This window comes from Juglans regia, chromosome 7 (assembly GCF_001411555.2).
Source record: "Juglans regia cultivar Chandler chromosome 7, Walnut 2.0, whole genome shotgun sequence".
In the NCBI taxonomy this organism is placed as follows: Eukaryota; Viridiplantae; Streptophyta; class Magnoliopsida; order Fagales; family Juglandaceae; genus Juglans; species Juglans regia.
The window spans coordinates 41,793,195-41,817,483 of NC_049907.1; the positions used below are offsets into that span (position 1 = coordinate 41,793,195).

Consider the following 24,289-nt stretch of genomic DNA (forward strand, 5'->3'; position numbering starts at 1 on the left):
TTTAATTTGCACGGTCTGCCGTTTGGATCTCATGGCTAGTTTGAGTAGATTTTGTGTGGGATGAGGTTTGGCGGTAGTAGAGACTACTGGTTCCACTGGTCGCGGTTACCGCTCTTCATTCTCTCCGGTAAGCTTCAAGCACTCCCTCCCTTCTACTTCCCATTTCTCGTCCTCGTCTCTATGCCTCTTCTTCCACTAGTTCTTCTTCTGATGCTGCTACTAAGGTTGAATATGTAAAAATATATTCAATTAACTCCCTCCCGCACTTGAAATTTACTACTTTTCTACGGCTCATTTCCTTCGTATTTCAATTTTCGGGCTTCAATGCCGTGAAATAAGATCTTGAGTATGCTCCTACTCCGTCTTGTTTATTTTCATATCGTCATTTCTCTGGATGTACAGCCTTGCCCTGCCCTGAATTTCCTTCGTATATATTTGTTCTTTTTACCAGGTAAAACATAAAACTGTCTGGTTGTTTTGCTGAATGGGGGCGAGATCTGCCTAGGAATTGTAAGTTTTTTATTTTCTTCCTTTTCTCATGCTGTTTCATGACTTTTATCCCGCTTTTCAGATATTGAATTTCTTATGTGATTTTGTAGGCCTTTATTTCTCAAATCTCATGCGGTTCGTTGCTATTTGATGTCATGCCTGCTACAAAGACGGTTGTTTAAAGTTTCTTATCACACGTAGCCTATAGTCTATAGTCTAGACAAAGAAGGACGTTTACCTTGAGATTTCCATTTTCCTTCCTGCACCGCTGTAATAATCTGAGTTACATGAACTTAGTGCTCTCCAAATGCGGGTATCTTTGCTAATAACAACTGTTTTGTGTCTCAATATTGTGAGAGGAGGTCGCATCCTCTCCTTTATTTTTCTCAAATCTTATCGGGCATCTTGCCTATAGTAGCGCAAATAGATTATATTCGCCAAACGATGTAGAATTGATTTTTGAATAGGGCCCGAGTTTTCGTGAGTTTGATTAATTCAGGTTTCTTTTAGTGCCACCATGTTGTCTGTAATGATAATTGAATTAGTGTTACGAGTTCCTGATTGCTGTTTTCTGTGAAATCAGAATCCTGAGCATGGTCGCATCGGAGCTGTATTCAACAAACTGCTTAAGCAGATTGGAAATCCGGTTGATTTTGAACTTCCAGATTGGTTTAGTAAATGGAAGCCTACGCCTTACACCTTTATAAAGCGCAGTATCCTTTTAAAATGAAGTCTCAAAATTTGTCCATTACACCTCTTATAGTTGGAAGTTGTAATGTGAAAATTTTTAAGGGCTTTCAAGTTTGCAGACCCAGATTTGTTGGGGCCGTAGAATGTGTAGCCTTGGTGCAATTTAAGTCTGTTTTCTTGTCTATTTGTTTATAACTAATTACCATCTGTTTTATGGTCTATAAAAGCCTTCTTCTTCTTCTGTTTTTTTTTCCCTTTTGACGACCGTTTATGGTCTTTTTTTTGTTATCAGTAAATAAAAATTTTATTGATGAGAATACATGGGCATTCGTTTATGGTTTTATACTTGTACGTCTACTTGCCAGTTTCAATCATGTTTGGTTTCACTCAGCTGACACACATCAGTTTGATTTATAATTTATATTTCCCGAAGGCTAGAACTCTCTCTCTCTCTCTCATTTGTTTATTTAGCCTCTATGGTTTCCTTTTGTTGATATTGACAAATTCAAGATATATATCTCACAAAAAGGATGAAAAGACGCCTTGAGGATGATGGAATATTCTGTTCCTGCAGCCCTTCACCTGGATCTTCTAGTGTGTGTGGTAGAGATTGCCATTGTGGGTAAGGAATAAGGATTGTCTCAGTGAATCACTGTTGCGTTGCCTTTATATGTCTTTAAATAGAGCGGGTAACAGCTCTAACTTTACTTATAGATAAACATTAAATAACAGTTCCAATTGGATCATCTTCTAGTTGTATTTTACTTTGATCATCTAAAGAGTTTATGGTATCAAATTTAAGACTTGGATAATTTGCTGAGTTTTCAAACATTGTTTTCTTTTTAGAAATTATTATTGGATGGGTAAATATTGGTTCAAACATCAATGGTATTCTAACTTCTTACAGCATTCTTATCTTTATTAAGTTTGGATACACCTACAAGGTCACATGAGAACTGTTTCATGTGACATTCCATGTGTCTGAACCCACTTCTCATGCACGTGGTTGCCTACCACTTATTTCATATGCTGTTTCATCTAACCCCAATATTCTTGATTAACAATAAGGATTTCCATAGCATGACAACAGTTTCTTGCTACAGGATGCTCCTCTCTAGTTGCTCCACTGGATGTAAATGCGGGAGTTCATGCATCAACAAACCATTCCAGAGCCGACCTGTGAAGAAGATGAAACTGGTGAAGGTAAGTCTTTACTTCCAACTATTTGTCAAGTCCAACTTGTAAGGGATTTTTTAAGACCAATTTATTCATTAGAAAAACGACATACACGTTTACCTTGCGTATGGATTTCTTATCATTTTCCTTGTGATTAGCATCAGACTGTATTTGGTCTGTCTTGAGAGAATGCCTGAGAAGCTTCTATGTTTAACCTACTATAACGGGCTCCTTGCAAGCCCATCTTGGTCCTCTTGGTCCTTACAATCTATCTCCCTTACCTTTTTTTTCCCAAGAAAAAATATTAAGCCAAAAAGAAAAACAGAACAAAACAGAAGGAGAGAGATGATCGTGTGGAGATGTAGAGTTGCATTACCTTGGCTCCTACTTCACAGTTCAGCCTCGCTGGGTTGTTGGTGCAACTTGTTATGGGCTTCTCTCTCTTTGTGAAACAGGAAGCAGTAACTGCTTACTATATGACAGCCCCACATATTCCCTGTGCTGTGCCCACCTTTGTCTCCACACAGACATATACACACACGAATGTAACACATACACAGGCAAACATATTCATTGTTTTTAATACTGTCATTTGAATTGATTGTTTGGTAATCCTTTATCTTCCTTCTGAGCGTTCATGTTTGTTCCAGTTGATCTTATTTCTGTCGTAACATCCTAATGTCTTGTAACTTGGATCTCACAATTTTTTTTGCTGCTGATGTGTATGGGCATAAAAATAGCTATTTAAATTAAGGTGTCATTGCAGACTGAGAAATGTGGTTCTGGAATCGTGGCGGATGAAGATATCAAGCAAGGAGAGTTTGTAATAGAATATGTGGGAGAAGGTGACCTCTTCATTCATCATTTTCTTTACATATATCACCCATGTCCAGCATGCTCAATTACTTTAGAAGCCAATTAATTAATGCTGCTTCTGTATATGTAGTTATTGATGACAAAACATGTGAGGAAAGGCTTTGGAACATGAAACACCGTGGAGAGACAAACTTTTACTTGTGTGAAATTAATCGAGATATGGTAATTGATGCAACATACAAGGGAAACAGGTCAAGATATATAAACCATAGTTGTTGTCCGAATACCGAGATGCAAAAATGGTTCTCCACTAATCTTTAATGCCGTTTTTGTGGTTAATTGTTGTATTCAATCTTATATGCACTAGTTTTTTACTTTTCAAGGATAATAGATGGGGAAACAAGAATTGGCATATTTGCAACTTGTGGCGTAAAAAAGGGCGAGCATCTGACCTATGATTATCAGTATGAGCCCTCGCATAACTTCTTTATTGCATCGATTCACTTGCAATACGTGTGTCATAACTTCATGACATTTTGTATTCTTGTAGTCCAATCTAACAAATTTAGCAGGCTTGTTCAGTTTGGTGCAGATCAAGATTGCCATTGTGGTGCTGTTGGCTGCAGGAGGAAGCTGGGGGTCAAACCTACCAAGCCTAAGATGTCTTCAGATGCTGCATTGAAACTAGTGGCATACCAGGTGGCTGTGTCGTCTCCCAAACTGAAAGCAATTCTGTCTGGAAAAGCATAGGCTGGCTGTTCTATAAGAAACTCCAATTCCATTTTCCGATTTATGTTGTTTTCATAGTTTTATTTATTTTTTGCTTGTGGACAATTGAGATATATGCACACATGTATGCACATAAGTATAAAGTGTTTGCAAGTACTTTAACATCCTAAATACTTATAAAAAAATACCAATTAGGAAGTTGGTTTGCTTGCTTGGGGCAATGTTTAGGGTTGCATTTGAAACATCAAAATGCTTTTAAGACCTCCAATAATTAGGTTGGTGAGTATCTAGCTTAGATTTGTGACTCAGACTAGGTTTTGATAAGATCCCTGAAAAGGTAAAATATGAGTACAAGTGAGATAGCGTTCCCTTTCCCTCTGGTTTTCCTACGTCATATCACTTCCCCCTCCTAGCATTCCCTTTAGATGGTGGGCTTGAGTAGGGGCTGGAGCTGACTTGTATGGAGTATGACCATCAGAACATCCAACTGTTGGATCTGTGAATATTAACGTGATTATAATTGCACCTTATTTTCGTAATGCCTTGCTTCATCAATGACTGCTTACGCTACTCTCGTGTCTTACATACTTAAATTTGATGTTCTGAATAACATGGACTAATTATTGGGTGTCTCTCAAAGGTTTACCAGAATGGAGGATTGCATGTAGGTAAGGTTCTCTCTCTCTCTCTCTCTCTCTCCCCCCCCATGTTCATATGTTAAATGCCATTTCTTCTATTAGATCAAATGCTTTAAATTGTCATGATTTCTATGATTTATCTCCGTGAAGCTTTTTCTCCTTTATCTAATTTTAACTTTTTTGTTTAGGGAGTTCAAATGTTTGTACCCTGCAAGGAACATGCTTCCATAATTGCATTTGTGAAGTTATTAGGATAATCCGCCCTATGAATGAGAGGTATTTTCGGAATGTCTTAGTCTTCTGCATTTACTCGGTGTTGTTTCTAGGGCAATATTTTGGAAACAATCTTTTAGACCGTATGCAATAGCCATGTTTCTGTTATCGTTTGTTTATTTTTTGTTGTAGTGGCCTTTATAAAGATGACTATAAACAATTCATTAATTTGTATATAGGCTGCATACACATGCTTGTTTGGAATTTTCTTATTGATCTGGTCTCAGAATTCTTGGACCTACATCCTGCAGCATAGTGCTTATTAATGTGGACCGACCGAACTGTACTATATGACTCATTTGAGGCCATATATGGCAAGCAGTTTGTGTGGTTCTTTCTTATATTTGAGTTTGGCCATGCACTACTTTCTAAATGATCAGATGTAAATGCTGCTCTATAAGTATGACATTTTATGTTTACTATATCTACCCTACTATATATTTTCATATATATGCTTTCTATGTTCCAGGTCCTTTGGAATTATTAAACATTTTGATAATTTTTCCCAAAAACACTCTGTAAGAGACTGCTCTCTGTTGGTTTATGTTGGTTAGATGCGCATATATGAATAGATGTATGTGATTGCAGATTATGTTTGAAGATGGTGCTGTCGAATTTCTTGACATGACAAAAGAAGATTGGGAATTTGTGACATCGTGATTTTATTGTGGGGTAAGTATAATTTTTGTTTAACATGGCTTGCCTGTTAGGTAATCCCATCTATATCTTCTGATCGTTTTTCCTAACTCTCTGCAATTCTGTCTACCAAATTTGAGAAATAAAATAAGAAAAAAAGCTTTTGTATTCCAGTAACCTGGAGATAAAAGGAATATCTAAGAGGGGAATGACTTGTGAACTGAATGGGTATTGGGGATAACTGTGAAGCTTGCTTGTGGTCTGTGTTTTGACCAAGGGTGATAGAAGAAGCCACTCAAGTGGGCTCTGTCCATGGTGTTTAAGGGTAACGCATGGATTGGACACACAATGAAGTATATTTCAGGTGATGAGGAGGCTTTTACTGTTGAGTTTGAGAGGTTTTCTGTGCGTGTTAAACTAGCTATTATGCTTTTTAACAGCTTTCCACTCTTTTATTTTCCTTTTTCCCTGTCAATTCTGGGTGGCACATATTACTTTCTTTCATTTGCCAAAAGCTCCATAATCTGGATGTTCGTGCTTGTGACATTAGTTTTATTTACAATTACTATTGTCTTCTAGGTTTAGCATTAACAACGTTTGATGATCTATCTTCTTATTTTGATTGTATTTTTCATGGTTGAAGGATTTTGTGGAAGGAAAGATCACACAGATGGTCACAAGCAATTGCAACATGTTTCACTGTATGTGCATTCCACTTTTGCAGCTTGGTCAAATGGTAGTGCAATGAATATGAATGGGCGAACTCAGATAACTTGGGTTTTGTTGAAATTCAGGTATCAACTGCTACTTGATTGAGTGTTGCTCTCATAAGTCAAAGATCCATCTGCTGTACACTTTGACTCGCTAGAATGTTATACCAGACAGAAGAACAATGGTTGTGTTCTCTCGCAAAATGAGGATTCGTCATTCCGTGCACAGAGTTCACAAAAATGTTTCACCATTTTTTTTTCCTCTAATGAGGAGTTTGTAAACTGAGTGCGTTGATGTTCAAGGCACTTTTGTAAGGTTGAAAATTTGGCTTTGTAATGGCAAACACCCCCTGGATCTGCCGATCTGGGACTGGGGGTGTTGATTATGATGCTGCCAAGCTCAAATGGGGGTTATATACTCCTATCTAATAATTTTAAACGAACTCTTGGTCGCCCCAGGCACGAAATTTGAAAGCCCAAATCTCCCTATTATTTCGTTTTTTTTTCAGATCTCTCTGTTCTTAATATCGTTGTTGTTGTTACTGGTATGCACCCATTCATGTTACATGTATGCGAGTTGTAATTTTGTCAATGGAATTGGATAGCCATCGGTGCGTGCGTTTAGCTTTTAACATCGTGCGAAGAGGTCGTCGTCCCACCTACCAAACCGTACATACATAACAATATTGATTCTGGTGCGGGAGGCAACGGTACGAAAGTGCGGGTTTGAGGATTTAAAAGAGATTATATAAAAATAATTTTTATAAATTGATGTAATTTTATATGATTTATTATATTTATTTTATAATAAAAATAATTTTATAATATAATAAATTATATTAATTTGTAGAATTATTTTTGTATAATCACTTTGTGATTAAAGTATTTTTCAAATTATTATTTTACACAAAACAATTTATTTATTTATTTAAATTTATACTCATTATGTAATAACTTTGGGTACTGCCATTCTTCAATATATATATATATATATACTCATTATCCTTGTGGTCTAATTTCTTATAATTAGACTATTACAAGGAAATGAGATTTTAAAATATTTTTATATTATTTTATTATTATTTAATAAATCATTCGATATATTTTTAACATTTAAACGTAATTAAGAAATCGATTTCTCTCTTGTAGAAGAGGCTCTTCCATTCGGATAAGATGCTCAGATTTAGTGATTTTTTCCATATTTTTTTTTAACAATTGTGATGCATCTTAGTAATCACGTGGTCGAGGAATTAGACAACATTCTACACATTATATCTATCTCTTAATTAATTATAAAAAAATATTTAAAAACACAAGTATAAAACTGCCACCCCTCAAGATACTTGTCGACCGATGTTCCAAAAGTATTAAGGATGTGACTGCGATTACAAATAAACCTTGATTTCTCCCATTTTTATTTAGAAAAACTCTACTTGCACCCGGGGATGAGAACCCCCGTGTACACGTCCATCCACGTGTGAAAACAAAACGAGGCGTTTCGTTGAATTCGGCTAGTTTGAAACAGAAACCCACAAATTGATTTCATCTTCTTCTTCCCCGCGTACCCCACCAAGCTATTCATTGCAAAACCGATTCCGTGAAAAAATGTTCATAATAAAAACAAAAAAGCCCTACTTTCTACTACAATGCGCAGGCATTTAATCTCTCTTTCTCTTTTCTTTCCTTTTCCTATGCACAAATGCAGCATACCTCCAAGTTCTAGATCTGTTTTATTTCATCCATTTTTTTCCAACCACATGCACACGGAAACACCCACACGAAGCTGACGAACAGAGATGTACGTTCATCCATCGAATCTCATATTTGTAGGATATTCTATTGTGATTTTTCTCTATTTTCTCGGCAACCAAACAGACTGTTATGGACTATTGCATGATTTTTCTCTATTTTCTTGGCAACCAATCACACTGTTACGGACTATTGCGTGATTTTCTTCCGTTTTCTCGGCAACCAAACACACTGTTACGGACTATTGCGTGATTTCCCTCTATTTTCTCGACAACCAAACTGACTGTTACGGAATGTTGCGTATTTTCCTTTGTTTTCTTGGCAACCAAACACTGTTGCAGGAACTTGTTCTTATCCGGATGAAGAAGCAGCGCGAGCCTACAGGACAGTTTCTTGTCCATGGCTTTTGGTGGTTTCAAATACTAGGTGAAGATAAAAAAAGAGAGAGAAAAAAACAATAAAACTTACAAAAGAGAAGTGATGGAAGATTTGCATCTGAGATTCCATTTTTCTGGGATAGAGTTGCAGAACCCATTTTGGCGCTGTGTAAAGTTGAAATCGTCTTTTTTTTTTTTTTTTTTTTTAAATAATATCAGCTGACGTGGCGATTCCCCAACAGGTACCCAACGCCGGGTACCTGTAGCAGAACTGTTTTATTTATTTATTTGAGGAGATCTTAGTTAGGACTAAAAATAAATAAAAACAAAAGATGATCGAGCGGTGATAGTGAAGTTGGCACGCGCTCTCTCTCCCTCTCTCTCTCCCTCCCTCAGAATCTGTCTTTATAGTGATGTACCAATAAATGAAGCGCGCACCGCTTTCTGCGTACTTGGTGACAACACCGCGCGTTCCCTGTGCTGTGCTGAATCCTATTCTTTCATTCTTTAATTAAAGAATCTAATAAAGCTGAAGCTGAAGCTCGAAGGTGTCGGTGGAGATTAGAAGCGGACGAAGATGAAGGTCGTAGACAAGATCCGGGCTGCTACGCTTGGGGATGGAGGCAATGTCGTCTTCTCCTTCGAGTTCTTCCCCCCCAAGACCGATGATGGAGTTGACAACCTCTTTGACAGGATGGACCGCATGGTCGCCCACAACCCCTCTTTCTGCGACATCACCTGGGGCGCTGGTGGCTCCACCGCCGATGTCACCCTCGACATCGCCAACCGTATGCAGAACATCGTCTGCGTCGAGACCATGATGCATCTCACCTGCACCAACATGCCCGTCGACAAGATCGACCACGCCCTCTCCACCATCAAGTCCAACGGCCTCCAGAACGTCCTCGCTCTCCGTGGTGACCCCCCTCATGGCCAGGGCAAGTTCGTCCAGATCGAAGGCGGCTTTGCCTGCGCTCTCGACCTCGTACCTTTCTTTCTCTCTCACTCTCTGCTCAGTTTATCTGATCTCTGGTTTTCTCTACTGCTCTGTTCATCGATCTACCTCTAGCTAATTGTTTAGAACGCTTGCATTTCAATGGCGTGATAGTGTCTCTCTGTTTTTCACATTTTAGGTGAAACATATCAGAGCTAACCATGGTGACTACTTCGGCATTACCGTTGCTGGTTATCCAGGTTTCCTTATCTTTCCTATTGTCTTTTTAGATTTGCCATAGCTAAAGATTTATTTATTCCCTTGAATCTTGTTGTGGTGTATTGCTTTGTATTATTCACCGCCACACCATATGTTCTTATAATCCTTTTACTTCTGCTTATCTACTCAGAGGCACATCCCGACGTAATAGGAAGTAATGGCGTGGCTACATTGGAAGCTTATCACAATGATCTCGCTTATCTCAAGAGAAAGGTCTTGCTACTGTTCTACATAACTCTTTTAATTATTCCATTATGAATTGTGCTTCATATGCATTCCTACCACTAACTTGTGCTCACGAACACGGCTTTTGCCAATGTATTGGAGCATATTTAATGATTTATGCCCAATAGAAAAACAGACATTTTTATGCAGCATAAGGGCGCACTCAACGTCAAACGGCAGTGATTGAGTACCTCTTTCCTTTGTAGATATTGCTCTCTTTTTTTCCCATTCTATTTGAAAATAACAAGTATTTTTTTTATCATACCAAGTGATCATAAAGTGTAGTTCTGTTATATATTTACGAATGCCCTAAAAAAAGAGATTAACTGCCCTCTGGTCTCCTTCCCCCTAAGGTCATGCTGGTCCTCCTGTATTGATGTTATGTTTTCTTTTTTAGGTTGATGCTGGAGCAGATCTAATCATTACTCAACTATTCTATGATACTGGTGTTTTTCTCAAATTCGTGAATGATTGTCGGCAAATTGGAATAACTTGTCCCATTGTTCCTGGAATTATGCCCATTAATAACTACAAGGGATTTCTTCGCATGACTGGTTTTTGCAAAACAAAGGTTTGCAATCCCTTTGAAACATATCTTTGTGGCAGTGTATTGCTCTGTGTATGTGCGCGTGTGCCTGAACGGATGAAATGTCATATGCATTGGATTGACCTGATGGGTTTCTACCTCTTTGAGTCAATTGTGCCTTATATATAATTATGCAAAAAACACCAGGTGTTATTATTTTATAGATGTATAAAAATGTTACCCTTGGCTGCACTTCATTTCTCCCAATATTCTTCCTAGGGAAAGGAGGGCTGTCTTGTGGTGCATAGTAGCTTCCGTTCCTCTAGCTTTCTAGATTTCATGGAATTTTGTTCTTTTTCTCCATTCCCAAGTTGGATGTTTCCTATGGTATAATTCCTTAAATTTGGGTTGTGCTCTTTGTGCTTTGAACAGAATTAAATTTAGAAAAATGATAGAAATATGACAAATCATGGACTCTTTGGCATGGTAGGCCTAGAAAAATAGGACTGTGTGTGTGGTTTTAGGGGGAGTTGCTGTTTGTGTATGTTTGTGTCCTTCCACAGGTGAAAATTTTTGGGTTGCTTGGATTTTCCTCCTTGATGATTGAGTAAATTATATGTAACAATATTAAGGTGGTGAGGCAAAAAAATCTGTCATAGGACATGTTTGCTATGTATACTCTTTATTGTTATGGCGTGTTATGCCGATAAGATATGACTTCTTTCTTTTGGTAAGCATGTTGATAAGATGTGACTTATGGTGGTTATGCTATTTATATCAACCTGATATAATGTCTACATATATTGTCATATTGTAGGTACCTGCTGAAATTACTGCTGCCTTGGAGCCTATTAAGGACAATGAAGAAGCTGTCAAATCATATGGAGTTCATCTTGCGACTGAAATGTGCAAGAAGATTTTAGCTCATGGGATTAAGACATTGCATCTCTATACGCTAAACATGGAGAAGTCAGCACTAGCTATATTAATGGTTGTTTCTCATATCCCAGTCTGTTGTTCTAGCTTGAGATGTGGATGATATTGCTCGCCCAATTAATACTATCACAAGACATAGGCCCTAATAAGAAGCATTCTTGGCAGAATCTTGGTTTGATTGAAGAGACCAAAATATCAAGGTCCCTGCCCTGGAGACGCCCAACGAATGTTTTCCGTGTCAAGGAAGATGTTCGTCCAATTTTCTGGTATGCAACATATGGAATTGCTATAATTTGGACTAAACTTCAGTAATTAATTGGGTTTGCTCATTAAAATGTGGTATAATTTTCAAGACATCTTATCTTCCTAGCCATTTATGGTAGGGCTAATCGCCCAAAAAGCTATATATCAAGGACTAAAGGCTGGGACCAGTACCCACATGGGCGATGGGGTGATTCTCGTAATCCATCATATGGAGCATTAGCTGACTATCAGGTAGGAATAATCTTACAGGTTACTTCTATTTTTTTCTCTGAACGTACAATATAAAAATTCTTTCAATAGATTTAGTGCATCCTCTACTTTTACTATATTAAATATATTTATATATATATATATGCCTACCATCTTTTATGTCATGATAACAAGGTTACTGTTTTTAAAAAATGTCTGCAGTCTGTCTCCTATAATTTCTGGAAAGTTACTTATCTTGACTGTAGCTATTTAATTCTTCTTGTATTTTTGAACAGTTCATGCGGCCACGTGCACGTGACAAGAAACTTCATGAAGAATGGGCAACACCTTTGAGCAACTTTGAAGATATTCATGAGGTACGGTTTCCATTTTGAGTGTATTAGTGTACTAGTCTCATCTCGTTGTGAGAAAGTCGATTATTACAACTTCATGTTGGATTTTTTTACACATCAGAAATTTAAGAAATTCTGCCTTGGAAAATTGAGAAGCAGTCCTTGGTCGGAATTAGATGGGCTTCAGCCAGAAACACGAATCATAAATGAACAGCTGGGGAAGATTAACATGAAGGGTTTCCTTACCATCAATAGCCAACCAGCAGTCAATGGCGAGAAATCTTCTTCTCCATCTGTGGGTGAGTAAAAAAGGTTGCATTCTGTGTGTTATCATAAAAAATTCCAAACTTTGTCTTTTGTGGGTGAGACTGATATTGTTAGATTGATTTGTTTTCTCTTTGAATTCTACCTGCAAGAATCTTACTTGAGTGTATAAATTGCCAAAGAATAAAAATTTCACGGGACAGGCTGGTGCTATAAGCTCATTATGGTCTTGGATTTGTGTGAAATTTCAAAAGCCATTTGGTATTGATCCCCATTTATGATTAAAAAATGGTTACGTTATATTGGGAGTTTCATTCTAATTAGTACAGAGATGGAACGTAGGATTCTAAATTTAGGAATTCATCCATTTGCCATTAGTAAGTACATCACTGAGATTTCATATTCTTGTAGTCTGCTCTGGTTGTTGAGCTTGACCCTCTTGACTTTGTTTGTAGTTCTGACCAGCATTCGCCATTTAATGGTATTTGGTTAATAAATAAATGAATTGTATAATAACTGGCAGTGTTATATATACTAAATCCTATTAATATGTTGCATAATATTATTTTTCCAGCAAATAGTGCATGTTTAGATTAATTAAAACAGAAGAATAGTACATGTTTTGGGTTTAAACTTTATACTCGGAGATTGTCGTTGCCAAGTTTATCAGTTTTACTGTATGGGAAATTGTCTGTACTTTGTTATTTGAAAATATATCCTATCAAACTCTGTCATCTTTCTAAAGATAATATTTAGATCCATGCAAACCACATGTGATGCCACTTATTTATTTTGGCATGATTGATGTATTCAGGATGGGGTGGGCCTGGAGGTTATGTTTATCAAAAGGCCTATATAGAATTGTTCTGCTCTAGGGAGAAGTTGGATGGGCTCGTTGACAAGTGCAAGGCTTTCCCATCTCTAACTTACATGGCTGTAAACAAAGAAGGAAGTTGGATATCAAACGTTGGCCAAACTGATGTGAATGCTGTAACATGGGGAGTCTTCCCAGCCAAGGAGATCATCCAACCCACTGTCGTGGATCCTTCCAGCTTCCTGGTATGGAAGGACGAGGCATTTGAAATCTGGTCAAGGGGATGGGCTTCCTTGTACCCAGAGGGTGACACATCCAGAAAATTGCTTGAAGAGGTTGGGTTTATTCATAAAATATCAAATTCATGTGTTTTTCACACGCATGTACCCGCCCCCCACCCACCAAAGACACAAACAGACTTGATAAGGATTCGGTTCTGTAATGTGCTACTATAACATTTCTTCTCAACTTTTGCAGGTCCAGAGCAGCTATTTCTTGGTGAGCTTGGTAGATAACGATTACATCCATGGTGATCTTTTTGCAGTTTTTGCAGATATATAAGATGAGCTGCGTTTCTTCCCTTTCTCAAAGCCCACACAAGCCATTCAAGGTAGTGCTATTATTCTTGAGTTGGATTGTGTCAAATTACAATCTCATTGCTTTGTGGTAATAATTCATTGGGGTTTGTTTTGGTACCTCCTCCGCTTCATATCAGAGCAAGTAGCAGCAATTCAGTAGTGGACAGGAGACTAGTGCCCCAGGATTGGACTGCTTCAATGAGTTTGCATTATTTGCGTGTTATTTGAAGATATGGCACTGGGTCTGCCATGTAGTTAGTTTTGCTGTTTCCCGAGTGTAATTCCTTCTTCAATCAAGGCAAGTTCAATGTATTGGCAGCTAGTTTTATTTATAGCCAGTAAGAATGATATCACAGCATGCCATCAATCTTGATCAAGAAGGACACGGATAGGATAGAAGGATGCCCTCAGTCTCCTTTTCTTTTCTAAGAGATTTTTTTATTTTTATTTTTTATTTTTTAATCTGCGGTTACAACCACTTGTAGGCTTATTAAAAGCTGTGATCGAGTATTGTGAACTCGAGGCTCTAAAGGTGAACAAACAAGTAGTGTTCCACAAATAATTGAATTTTCACTCTATTTTTATTACATTAATATATATATATTAATTAACAACGTAGAAAGCAGAGAAAAAAGGAGGAAAATATTAAAGGTAAGGAAAAACCACTCTTATCAGTCAATCCTCATTGCCAGGTAAAAGAGTGGTTAATATTTTGGGACAGTGCTTCAAGCATTCAATTGCAACTTCTGACTGTATATTATTTTTATTGTACAATTTCTGAAGAAAAATACGCATTTCCTCAAATTAATCTACAATCTCGCTAAAAGGCTGTCTGTCTACCAAAAAAAGAAAAGCTTCATCTCCGGAAATGAATATTCACAACTGATGGCTGCAAGAACAAAGTCTGCTGAATGGAGAGAACGAGAGGTAAAGTTGGATGGAACAAGAATGAAGAGATCTTCTTTGTCCGACCATCCGTATTACCTGCTTCGGGACCTAAAGAAAAAAGCCAAAGGACATCATTATTGTTTTTACATGATCCAAAACTCAACAACTCACCGGTATTACTTACAGAAATATGAATTTACAGCAACTCTCATGAACAAGGATGAGGAATAAATAATTCATAGGAAAAGGAAAAACCTTTGCCTGTTTATTCAAATACTACTCTCCCTAAAATATGAACTGTGGATTGTCCAGAGCATTTTGTTTTATGAAGTCGCTGCAAAGCAAAGACATATATACCTGTTTTGACCTTAAATTTGAGGGAATATGGTTGCCTTCTTAAAATAAACTTGATTGGATGGTCTGTTGACTGCCTATGCCGGTTCGTTGCAGAAATCAGCTGCCACAGCAGGTCAGTTAAAATGGAGAATACCCCAGTAAATTTTTAAATGCATAACCAAAAATTGCATTGTGACAACTTAAGGAGAGAAAAATTGCTAATCAAGTTCGTTAAGCTTCATCTTCAAGTTTTCGCAACATACCATTACCAAAGGGCTTGTTTAGGGTTGCATTAAGGGTCATAAAAAGTGCTTAAATAGCCTCAAAAGCTATTTAATGATGAAATCGAGTTGTTTGGTTGTTACATATTAAAATACTTTTTAACCTAAAAACAACTAAAAAGTGCGTTACATATCAAAGTGTTTTTCCTAAAATGTGTTTTTCTGGATAATGCGGAACAAAGTATTTTCAATTTTAAAAAAGACTTTTAATAGGCGAAAATACCCATACAACTTTAATATAATTACAACTTTGACCACTGATCTAATCACACGCATGACACTACCTCAAATAACCTTTTATATCATTTCTACCTCAAAAATCACTTTTTTATATTGTTTCCAAACAAATGGAACATGTTTGAAAATGTTTTACACATATGGTTATCAAAATGTAAATAACCTTTTAATAGTAGAGCTTCTCTACAACTAAAAGCCCTAAAGCTAAAAGTTATATTACCCACCGCAATTCCAAACATGCACAAATACTGGGTACCTAGTAGCACAGAAAGAAAAAATTGCAATAGGTTTTTGATCAAACCTTTTCATCAAACCGAAAGAGAGATTGGTCAAAATAGGGAGAAGGACTCTGTGACTGACAACTGTAAGGCAAAGAAGAGCCCAGCATTTTCTTCACAAACTGCAGAAGTCCTTAGATGATGAGATATGAGGTTATGTGACAAAGCTACAGACATGTGGCCAAAAGAACCACAGATCAAACTTGTTCTCATGCCCTAGAAAAAGAAAAAAGGTTCCTGAAGTATACTGTGTAAAATATCTTTACATGCAGCAAGTGCTGAAGAGAAACTTCACCTGTGAGGAGCTGCTTGCTTTATTTTTTACACATCTTAGTTTTTCCAGAGCATGAATGTTATTCGAGTGAGATGAAACAAAATTCATAGACAGAGAATTTCTTGATGCCGCATGGAAGTGGTCACAGAACTGCTCAAACAAGAGATAGAGCTCCTCCGGAGAATTCTGTAAAAGATAGAAATATTCCAGTTAAAAATATTATATCTTCCAGAGAAAAAAAGCACGTTCTACTTGATAAGCACAAGACTCGGCAATAAAATTACCTGATAAAATGCAATGATGTCAGTTGTCTCCATGTTATATACAGCGAAAAAAGCTGGGTGGTGATCAGCATTTCGCAACACCTGAAGTTTCAAACAAGGACAACCACCAGAAATTAACAGTTTCCGATAAATAGCACATTGCATATTCTTAGAAAGACTTCAATAACCTTGATTCTTAGGACTCTACAAGACAATAAGCTTCACCACTGTCAACTAAAGTGGGTATCACTTGAAAGCTCCCAGAGCCACCATGAACATCATTAACTTTTTTTCCTCTTAAATAAGCTTAACCAACCAGTGATTAGGCTAAAGACAAGATGACTTGAGAGCCTAAAAGATCTTCCATTTGCGTGGGCATGCAGGCATTGAGACATATATGTCAACATCCATTAGTTTATCTTCGAATCCATAACTCAGATTATAGAAAAAATTCAATCGACAATCAATTATCACATTGAATGGGAATTGTGAACTGATCTATGATCACATTGAATTGGGAGTTGTGAATATAATAACTGTGTATGTTATTGAAATTATGAATTTTCCCTAAAGGGGAATTAAACGAGCCACATCATTTTTAGCATAACACTTTACTCTTATAGAAATTAAAGATTCTTGAATCAATTTGTTGACCCCACTTATGATCCATTATACAAAAGAGGGCAAATTCTTATTGGAACTATGGGCCCTTCCCACATGCCCTCAAGTGTGGATGCAAGAAAGGAAGGCTTTCCCAGAAAAAAGCGAAGAATGATGTAAATGTCCATCACAGCCATACATATATAAATAATATAAGATGCGATTGTATCTAGTGAACCACAGAAATGTCCAACTGAAAGGCTCATTCCCCAGAGCAGTCCAGTTTTATCTTCCAAAGAGAGTAGTCATCAGAGTATTTTGGAGCCCCATGAGAAAGGCAAGGGGTTTAAGTGATATAAAGCAGAATAATAGAAAGAAGAAAGCCTCACCCCTCCATCCACACTACCAAACTTGATTAGCAGATGGTGCCGGTCCAAGAATTGTACCTGTCAAAGAGTTGCGTATAAACAACTTTTTACGTTAGATCTTTAATATCAAATGTGCAAGTGATGTTCACATTTAATTAATGTCGCAAAAGAACAGCATGGACACGTGCACTTAAGAACCTACCCTCCAGATAATTAATTCCGCATAATCTCGAAAATGGTAATAAAATTTCTTCTTCAAGCACTGGACCCTCTGTGGAAGCCAAGGACAATGGAATTAAAGCAATGAAATAGACATACAAATATTCGCAAAAATTTTAAAGCACATAACATGGACCATTCAGTCGAGAAGTTTTTTGATCTTGCATAAAACTACTTGTACTAAAAACAATAGGGCTTTAAACTATAGATTCCTTAAAATATGGCCAAAAGTCCCAGCTTCAACCAGGTAATATTCAATGATTCATACCAAAAGATAGTCCAACTTGTATGAGATCTATTCTCACCTTTCATAATCATATGCCTGCCCTGGAATTCCAGTGAACCTAACTGCTATAAATGGATGGAATAGAGCCACTAGGAAGAAACGAACCCAGAGTTACCAAGGAAACTTCTACCACGGTAAGTAAGGAGGGGAACAAGAACTGGGGAATATGGTTATTTTTCTTTTGTCCCAGTCAATTGATTTAACTTCATTTCTTTCTAAAAGGTGATTTTTCAATCACATAGTTTGGGCTCCTAGTAAAAATATCAACCTATTTAGTTTTCACTTCAAATGAATTTTCTTTAGATATTTCGTAAATTTGATCATGACTTTCTACGTAAAACACCTTTCCTCATGTGAGAAGTTGGTGGAGACTCACCCGCACTAGTCTGCTCATCAAATGCACTATTGGTTATTGCTCCTTTGGAAACCATTACAGTTGATTTAATAAAACCCTTGAACCTTTATCTTCTTAGACTATGTCATGCTAATTTTTGACAATTGAGAACTCAACCAAACATTTATAGGACTCTTTATACGGATCATTGACAATTCAGCCCATGTAGTAAGGTTTAGAATGCATACTAGACTCAAAGTTAGTGATCAGCTGTTAAGAAACGAAAAAACCACTACTTTCAAATCAATGATGGTGAAAGAAATGGTTGAATTTGCCAGTGGGATAAAGCTTGATTAGTTTACACTAAATGGTAAAATGAAAGAAAGTAGATATAGAGATTTGAAAACAGCCTATCTTGTTCACAGATGACAGAAACAATGCTTACAATGAGCTAATCTGCATAAGACAATCCTTTTTTCTTATAGGTTAATCCACATAAGATATTCTGAAAATAAAAAACAAAATAGAACAGCAAGCAAGAAAACCGACCAAGGTATGGTCCTTTTCTTCATTCCATATTCCTTGAAATATGAATGAAAGAAGGCGTTGTTTGATACCAGTCAGAAAAGAATCTTCTAGATTAGGCTGGCTATGCTGTAAACCATTCTGAACATTATTCCCAGGCAACCGATGCAGTTTACTTTTGTCAGGAAATGCCAAGCACTGCCATTAATAGCTGAACTGTCAATTCAAAGCTCCACACATGACGCATGAGAAAAAGTAATTATTCAGTGTTGATTGAAATGACAATGATATGGGGGAGAGAACACCTAGTAACAATGAAATCTGAGAACTTAACCATAACAGCAAGCATGTTGATGAAACCAACGAACCAAGACATCATTGACTTCTACAGAATCTTATATGCACTGAAGAAAAGGGCAGGAGGGGAGGATAGCTTACTCTGGGTATGCACTGGGAACAAGAATTTTTCAGTTCGTTCATACTACAAGGCCTTGGCAAACCACTCCCCTAATGCTTTCCCGTGGAAGAGCATTTGGAGGAGTAATGCTCCACTCAAGGTTGCTTTCTTTGGTTGGTTGGCTTCCCGTGGTAAAATCTTAACAATCGAAAAATTAAGAAAGCGTGGACTTTACATAATGGATTGGTGCTACATGTGCAAAAGTAACGGCGAATCAGCGGATCACCTTCTTCTTCATTGCGAGCAGTTAAGGTATTGTGGGATGTAATCTTCTTGAGGCTCGGCATCGCATGGGTCATGCCTAAAAGGGTGATAGATCTATTGTCTTGTTGGCGAGGGATCAGGGGCAATCGCCAAATCACTACTGTATGGAAGATGGTTCCTTTATGTGTAATGTGGTGCACATGGAACGAAAGAAATGATCGCTGTTTTGAGGATAAGGAGCGTTCTCCGGACAAATTTAGGGATTTCTTCTTTCATACTTTGTTGCTTTGGGCCACTTCTATTGTATGGGATGGAACGAGCCTTAATGTTTTGTATGCTAGTATCAGTAGCACGTAGTTTGTAATTAGGCTCTTTATTGTACACTCCCTGTGTACTCGGACTTTGCCTATTTACGTGGATCAATAAATCTTCTTTTTATCTATCAAAAAAAAAAAAAACATCACTAAGAACTGGAGGCGTAATAAGCAAATAATAATTATTGTGCAAAGGTAGTGTTCTATCTCTCAAATAATAATTCCTGTGCAAGGGTAGATTTCTCTCTCTCCTCCCATCACCCAATTATATTTTATATGCTCCCCAAAAAGTAAATGACAACTCAAATAAGTATAAAATTAACGATTGAATAAATGGATAACTATCTTTTATGAAGAGCACACAATTGTATACGTTTATAGACATTTAGCAGACAACCTTGTTTTCCCTCCTACTTCTATAGCCAAAGATAGCAGAAAGAATTTTGTGTATGCGTTGATCTCCCTATGAGACGAAAACCTTAAAAATATATTCTTTTTCCCCATCAAAGCAGACAAAACTTCTAAACTGAAGTAATAGTTTGTCCCTTTCTACCCAACCAAAGGTTATGCTTTTTCAATAATTCTAAGAAGTCTGAAGTGTAAAGCCAAAGCCAACCTGTAGAATGCTTGTTGAAGCTTAGTGAAGTCACATTAAAAGCTTCAAAATAAATGCCACTTGCCTGAGCATTTGAATTGAGAAAAAGTTCATCATCTTCGTGACAGAATTCCCCAATAGTTCGTACATTTACGAGGTTCCCCGAGTCTCTAATTTGGAGAATGTGTATTGTTTGATTGTGAAGCGACACAATTGCCAATAAATCATCATACAAGAAGACACCCATGTTATGGGTCAGATTAACAAAATCATTGAGAAGGATCTTCTCGTCCAATACCAATCCATCTTCCAATCTAATTATATCAGAGAATATAGATTAAAAAGGGCATAAAGCAACCTCTACAAATGAATTAGAACTTCTACATATTAGTCTCTTGTAATATATAGAACCAGTGATGTACCTTATTAGATGAAAGGTTATCTTTTCTATATATGGGATTCCCTGAATAGCTCCACCGGCAGCAGGCGGCTCATGAATTGGTGCAGTAGAAGTAGCAAATATTCCATAATGGTTACCCTCCATGTAAAGGAAGAAGTCTTTGCATATAAGCGCATTGGAGGAAGCAAGCGATACACTATATAACTGCGTGAAGAAACTTTCAAATCTCTTTGCTTTTGGAGGGAGATCAAAAGCATCACAATCTTCTCCTTTGCATGAAAATGAAAGCCATGTTGGTCTGTAAACGATCAGATCCTGTTGGTTTCTGCTGAAACATATTAGGTATTGGCCATCATCAGTAAATTTGCAGAATGATTGGTCTGGGCATTCGACATCAAATATGGTACAACTTGGGACTAAATTCTCATAAAATCGCCTAGCACAATGGACCTGCAAGCAGCAAAGAATGATTTGGGTTTTGCATTGTATAATTGAAATGATTTCTGGCAAGCTGTTTGCAAATAGAAAACGAGGTTTTAATAACACAACATATAAGCGTCTATATTCAGGACTGTAAGAATATTTTTTTTTCTCCAGTAATATTTTAGTTTTTGCAGAAATCATATTGATTTTGAGTTATGGTTAGAACATGTACTCCATAATATCTCTAGTGTTCCTGTATGTTGGGGGTAACATCCTCTTTCATCATTAATAAAATCTTTATTTTACTCAATAAAAAAATGTACTCCATGATAAGATGGAAAACACAAGAAATGAGAAGGGTGTTCTTCAAGAGGAAAAAACAAACGTTAATGTTTAATGTCTCTGTGAGATTGATATAAATTTCTGGCCCATTTCCTAATAGCTTAAGGTTTTGATAGGATGCTTAATATGGTATACAGCCCGTTTGTTTTTTCTCATACCTCAAGTGCTGGACAAAATTTTCCTCTGTAATTTGGTTAAATTAATTGGGCCAGTTTGCCGTGGTTTGTCTACGTTCAGCTAGGCTCTAATTCTGTTGAGCTTGGATGTGAGAGGGTGGTATCAAAGGTTTCTTTATGTACAAGGTTCTTAGTTCAAGCCTTTATATATCCTATTCATTAGTTTTTTATGTTATGTACGTGCAAGTCCTCTACAGTTGAATCATTGCTACTGCATGGTCCCAAACATGAGGGGTAGTGTCAATGTTAGTATGTCTATGACATTGACCCACTTCGTAGTAGCTTAAGCTTTTGATTGTTACCATCGATAGAGACAGAGGTCCAAATTACCAAAATTCAAGATAAGAAAAACATTCAATACAAATAGACCCAGGGAAAACCTGAGTGTAACAACACATCCAAAGGAAAAGATGACTCCAAGCTCACAGAAGATCATCTTCAATCCTTCATTGTACATCCAAATCATTAACTAGTGACTACAGCTAGTCAACAGAAGTAAGAACTATAAAGGATCAAGATAATCAAAGTGACGAAAGTCCACAAATGGAATTATACAAAATAAAAAAATGGCAAGGGTAAGAAGAAAATACACTAGTTCCAGGAGCAGGAGTGTAGATTTGGCGCTGAAAAATCCTTGCAGCAATGTTGCTTCTCCTAAACATTACTACTGATGCAAAAATTCCATCAACATCTCCCCTGGAAGCCAGGATATGAAAGTGCCTATAGGTTAACCATTTATAGGAAGCATTACTTTGGGAGTAGCTATTGGATAACCAAGACCCATTCTAGATATAAATTTCCTTACTAAGGACTGAAATCAAATTTGCAGTCCAATTACTGTATTAACTAGGAACCGATAATACTAGAAAATTCTCCCAAATAGGTGATGATACCAGGATGTATCATAATATGGATCATGAAACCAACATTGGTTGATACATCCATGGAAGAAATATACCCTAGTTAACAAAAATATCTTTTAAGCCACTTAACAGCATCCTTCCAAAAAATACAATAGAATTATTTGTAAAATGAATGATCTGAGGTCATTTGAAGGAATCAAATTCCAACAGGTACATACACGCACATTTACACACACACACATGCATATATATATATATATATATATAGAGAGAGAGAGAGAGAGAGAGAGATTCTCAAGCCGGTGTGTAGAGCACACCATCCACATCACGTAAATAGTAAGACTTTATTTATAAGATTCAAATTTTAAAATTTATCTTTCAAATCAAATTATGTCACGTAAGCAGTGTGTGATGTAGAGGCTTTAGAATAGCATTACTTATATATGTGCGCGCGCGAGCACCCACATATGTATTTATGAGTATATATATACCAGATACTAGATTCAAAGCAGTGGCCTCACAAACAGGCATCTAATGGCTCCATTAGTACTTAAAACATACCAGACGTTTGAGTTTTATTTCTTTTCAAAGCACAAGAGAACCGTTTGATTGTTGCTGCCATCTGGATCAAAACAAATAAACATATCAAACAAGGGAAGTCAGTAGGAGCCACTGTGATTCAGTGCTAACCTCATTAACCAACCCCCTACCCCCACCAAATGATTGATTTAAAAAAAAAAAAAAAACAGAAAAGAAATAGAAAAAAGCGGGCGACAAGAATGTAAAACAAAAGAGTACAGACAAAAAGGAGAACCCTTTTATCACCAGAAAATTACGACATCGACAAGACTGCCGCGGGTTTTTTTCTTTTCGCTCCGTTTTTAAATGAAAAAACGAGACAAGAAAAATTTGATCTCTTTTTCTTTTCTACTTTCAAATTCTTGCAAGTGGCCCAAAGCATCGCGAAAAATTCTTTAAGTTCAAACAAAATGCAAATGAGCCCAAACCCAATACGGAAACCAAACTATACAGACCAAGAAGAGGAAAATGGAAGAGGATCGTAATATGCATGAAGACATTGAAGAGTTGCAACCATATGCCATTGCCAATTTAGAGCATATATGAGTAATTAATCATAAGTCGTAAGATATACAGAAGGATAAGACGGTATAATCCTCGGCCGACCCAAGTGCCATGGGCATTCATCATGTTGTATTATGAGAGAGAGAGAGAGAGAGAGAGAGAGAGAGAGTTGCTTACCCGTCGGAAGCAGGGAGGAGGAGGTGGTGCCAGAGTGCACAGAGACCACAGGGTAGGCGACTGACGTGGGACTGTGGGACCCATCTGGCATCTCTTTATTCTTCTCAAAATAATAATAATAATAATATAAAGAAAATGATAGGATTACTACCATCTTACTACTCATTTACTATTTTTTTTATATTTGATTTTTTTTATAATTTTTTATTTTACTTAATAGTTAAGGAAGTGATAATTAGTAAATTTATATATTTTTTTAATTTTTTCTTAATGATTAAAGATGTTAAAAAAATACTTAAAATAAAATGATAAAAAAATAAAAACACTACAAGTAGTAGATGGGTAATAGATAGGTAGTAAGCCTATCACTACCCATATATTTATAGATAAGAACAAATTTTATAATTAATAATGATTAAATCTAAATTGAAAAAGGAAAATGCCTCTTTGTGGTTATCATGAATTCTCACTGATTAGTTGTTTTTTTTTAATTAATGGTTAATAATTAAAAAAATATTTTTTAATAATTTTATAATTTTTGTTAATATTTAAAGTGTTTAAAAAAATATTAAAAAAAATTAACTGTTTTATTAGAATTCTCAGTAGGTGGAGCATCACCCATTTAAAAAAGGGTATATGTAAACAAAACATAAATAGTATGTACTTGTAGTGTTAAAAATGCTTTTTATCAATTAGCATTAAAAAAAAAAAAGGAATTTAT

The 24,289-nt window shown here is 36.6% G+C and overlaps 3 protein-coding genes across 17 annotated transcripts; 2 read left to right on the forward strand and 1 right to left on the reverse strand.

Annotated features, from left to right (window-relative positions):
* On the forward strand, positions 1-6,649 carry LOC108981090 (histone-lysine N-methyltransferase ASHH3-like). Of its 8 annotated transcripts, XM_035691929.1 has the most exons (16): positions 1-127; positions 452-510; positions 600-662; positions 1,073-1,202; positions 1,690-1,801; positions 2,283-2,382; positions 3,122-3,200; positions 3,302-3,473; positions 3,555-3,635; positions 3,744-3,870; positions 4,541-4,568; positions 4,727-4,814; positions 5,281-5,329; positions 5,400-5,483; positions 6,091-6,148; positions 6,242-6,649. In XM_035691929.1, exons 3-14 carry the CDS (start codon positions 645-647, stop codon positions 5,469-5,471), a joined length of 1,056 nt encoding a protein of 351 aa, XP_035547822.1. In that variant the 5' UTR covers positions 1-127; positions 452-510; positions 600-644; the 3' UTR covers positions 5,472-5,483; positions 6,091-6,148; positions 6,242-6,649. The 8 variants fall into 8 exon arrangements, with proteins under 8 accessions (XP_035547822.1, XP_035547821.1, XP_035547818.1 ...); XM_035691928.1 differs by lacking the exon at positions 5,281-5,329 and adding an exon at positions 5,697-5,811 and having other exon boundaries at positions 3,555-3,870; XM_035691925.1 differs by having other exon boundaries at positions 3,555-3,870; positions 6,091-6,649.
* A 2,050-nt stretch (positions 6,650-8,699) lies between these two features.
* On the forward strand, positions 8,700-14,238 carry LOC109020262 (methylenetetrahydrofolate reductase 2-like). The gene is made up of 12 exons (XM_019002684.2): positions 8,700-9,268; positions 9,417-9,477; positions 9,627-9,709; positions 10,119-10,292; positions 11,065-11,238; positions 11,349-11,449; positions 11,567-11,678; positions 11,933-12,013; positions 12,111-12,288; positions 13,068-13,402; positions 13,545-13,677; positions 13,783-14,238. The coding sequence occupies exons 1-11, from the start codon at positions 8,861-8,863 to the stop codon at positions 13,626-13,628; spliced, it is 1,791 nt and encodes a 596-aa protein (XP_018858229.1). The 5' UTR covers positions 8,700-8,860; the 3' UTR covers positions 13,629-13,677; positions 13,783-14,238.
* A 59-nt stretch (positions 14,239-14,297) lies between these two features.
* On the reverse strand, positions 14,298-23,614 carry LOC109020263 (light-mediated development protein DET1-like). Of its 8 annotated transcripts, none has more exons than XM_035691718.1 (13): positions 23,569-23,614; positions 22,870-22,930; positions 22,036-22,141; positions 20,527-20,954; positions 20,190-20,418; positions 18,559-18,732; positions 17,373-17,441; positions 17,192-17,248; positions 16,224-16,304; positions 15,961-16,125; positions 15,689-15,787; positions 14,891-14,990; positions 14,298-14,641 (listed from the first exon to the last, which is right to left on the reverse strand). In XM_035691718.1, exons 3-13 carry the CDS (start codon positions 22,105-22,107, stop codon positions 14,502-14,504), a joined length of 1,614 nt encoding a protein of 537 aa, XP_035547611.1. In that variant the 5' UTR covers positions 22,108-22,141; positions 22,870-22,930; positions 23,569-23,614; the 3' UTR covers positions 14,298-14,501. The 8 variants fall into 8 exon arrangements, with proteins under 8 accessions (XP_035547611.1, XP_035547612.1, XP_035547610.1 ...); XM_035691719.1 differs by having other exon boundaries at positions 22,036-22,165; positions 23,569-23,598; XM_035691717.1 differs by lacking the exon at positions 23,569-23,614 and adding an exon at positions 23,343-23,447 and having other exon boundaries at positions 22,036-22,165.
* Positions 23,615-24,289: the final 675 nt, after the last annotated feature.

Coding starts and splice junctions, on each gene's coding strand:
- LOC109020262 (XM_019002684.2), top strand. CDS start 8,861: ATGAAGGTCGTAGACAAGATCCGGGCTGCTACGCTTGGGGATGGAGGC. Junction 9,269..9,416: donor TTGCCTGCGCTCTCGACCTC/GTACCTTTCTTT, acceptor TTCACATTTTAG/GTGAAACATATCAGAGCTAA. Junction 10,293..11,064: donor CTGGTTTTTGCAAAACAAAG/GTTTGCAATCCC, acceptor GTCATATTGTAG/GTACCTGCTGAAATTACTGC.
- LOC109020263 (XM_035691718.1), bottom strand. CDS start 22,107: ATGTTTAGGAGAAGCAACATTGCTGCAAGGATTTTTCAGCGCCAAATC. Junction 15,788..15,960: donor AAGCAAGCAGCTCCTCACAG/GTGAAGTTTCTC, acceptor GGACTTCTGCAG/TTTGTGAAGAAAATGCTGGG. Junction 14,991..15,688: donor TCTTTCGGTTTGATGAAAAG/GTTTGATCAAAA, acceptor CTGCTGTGGCAG/CTGATTTCTGCAACGAACCG.
- LOC108981090 (XM_035691925.1), top strand. Junction 2,383..3,121: donor AGAAGATGAAACTGGTGAAG/GTAAGTCTTTAC, acceptor GTGTCATTGCAG/ACTGAGAAATGTGGTTCTGG. Junction 4,815..5,280: donor ATCCGCCCTATGAATGAGAG/GTATTTTCGGAA, acceptor TCTATGTTCCAG/GTCCTTTGGAATTATTAAAC.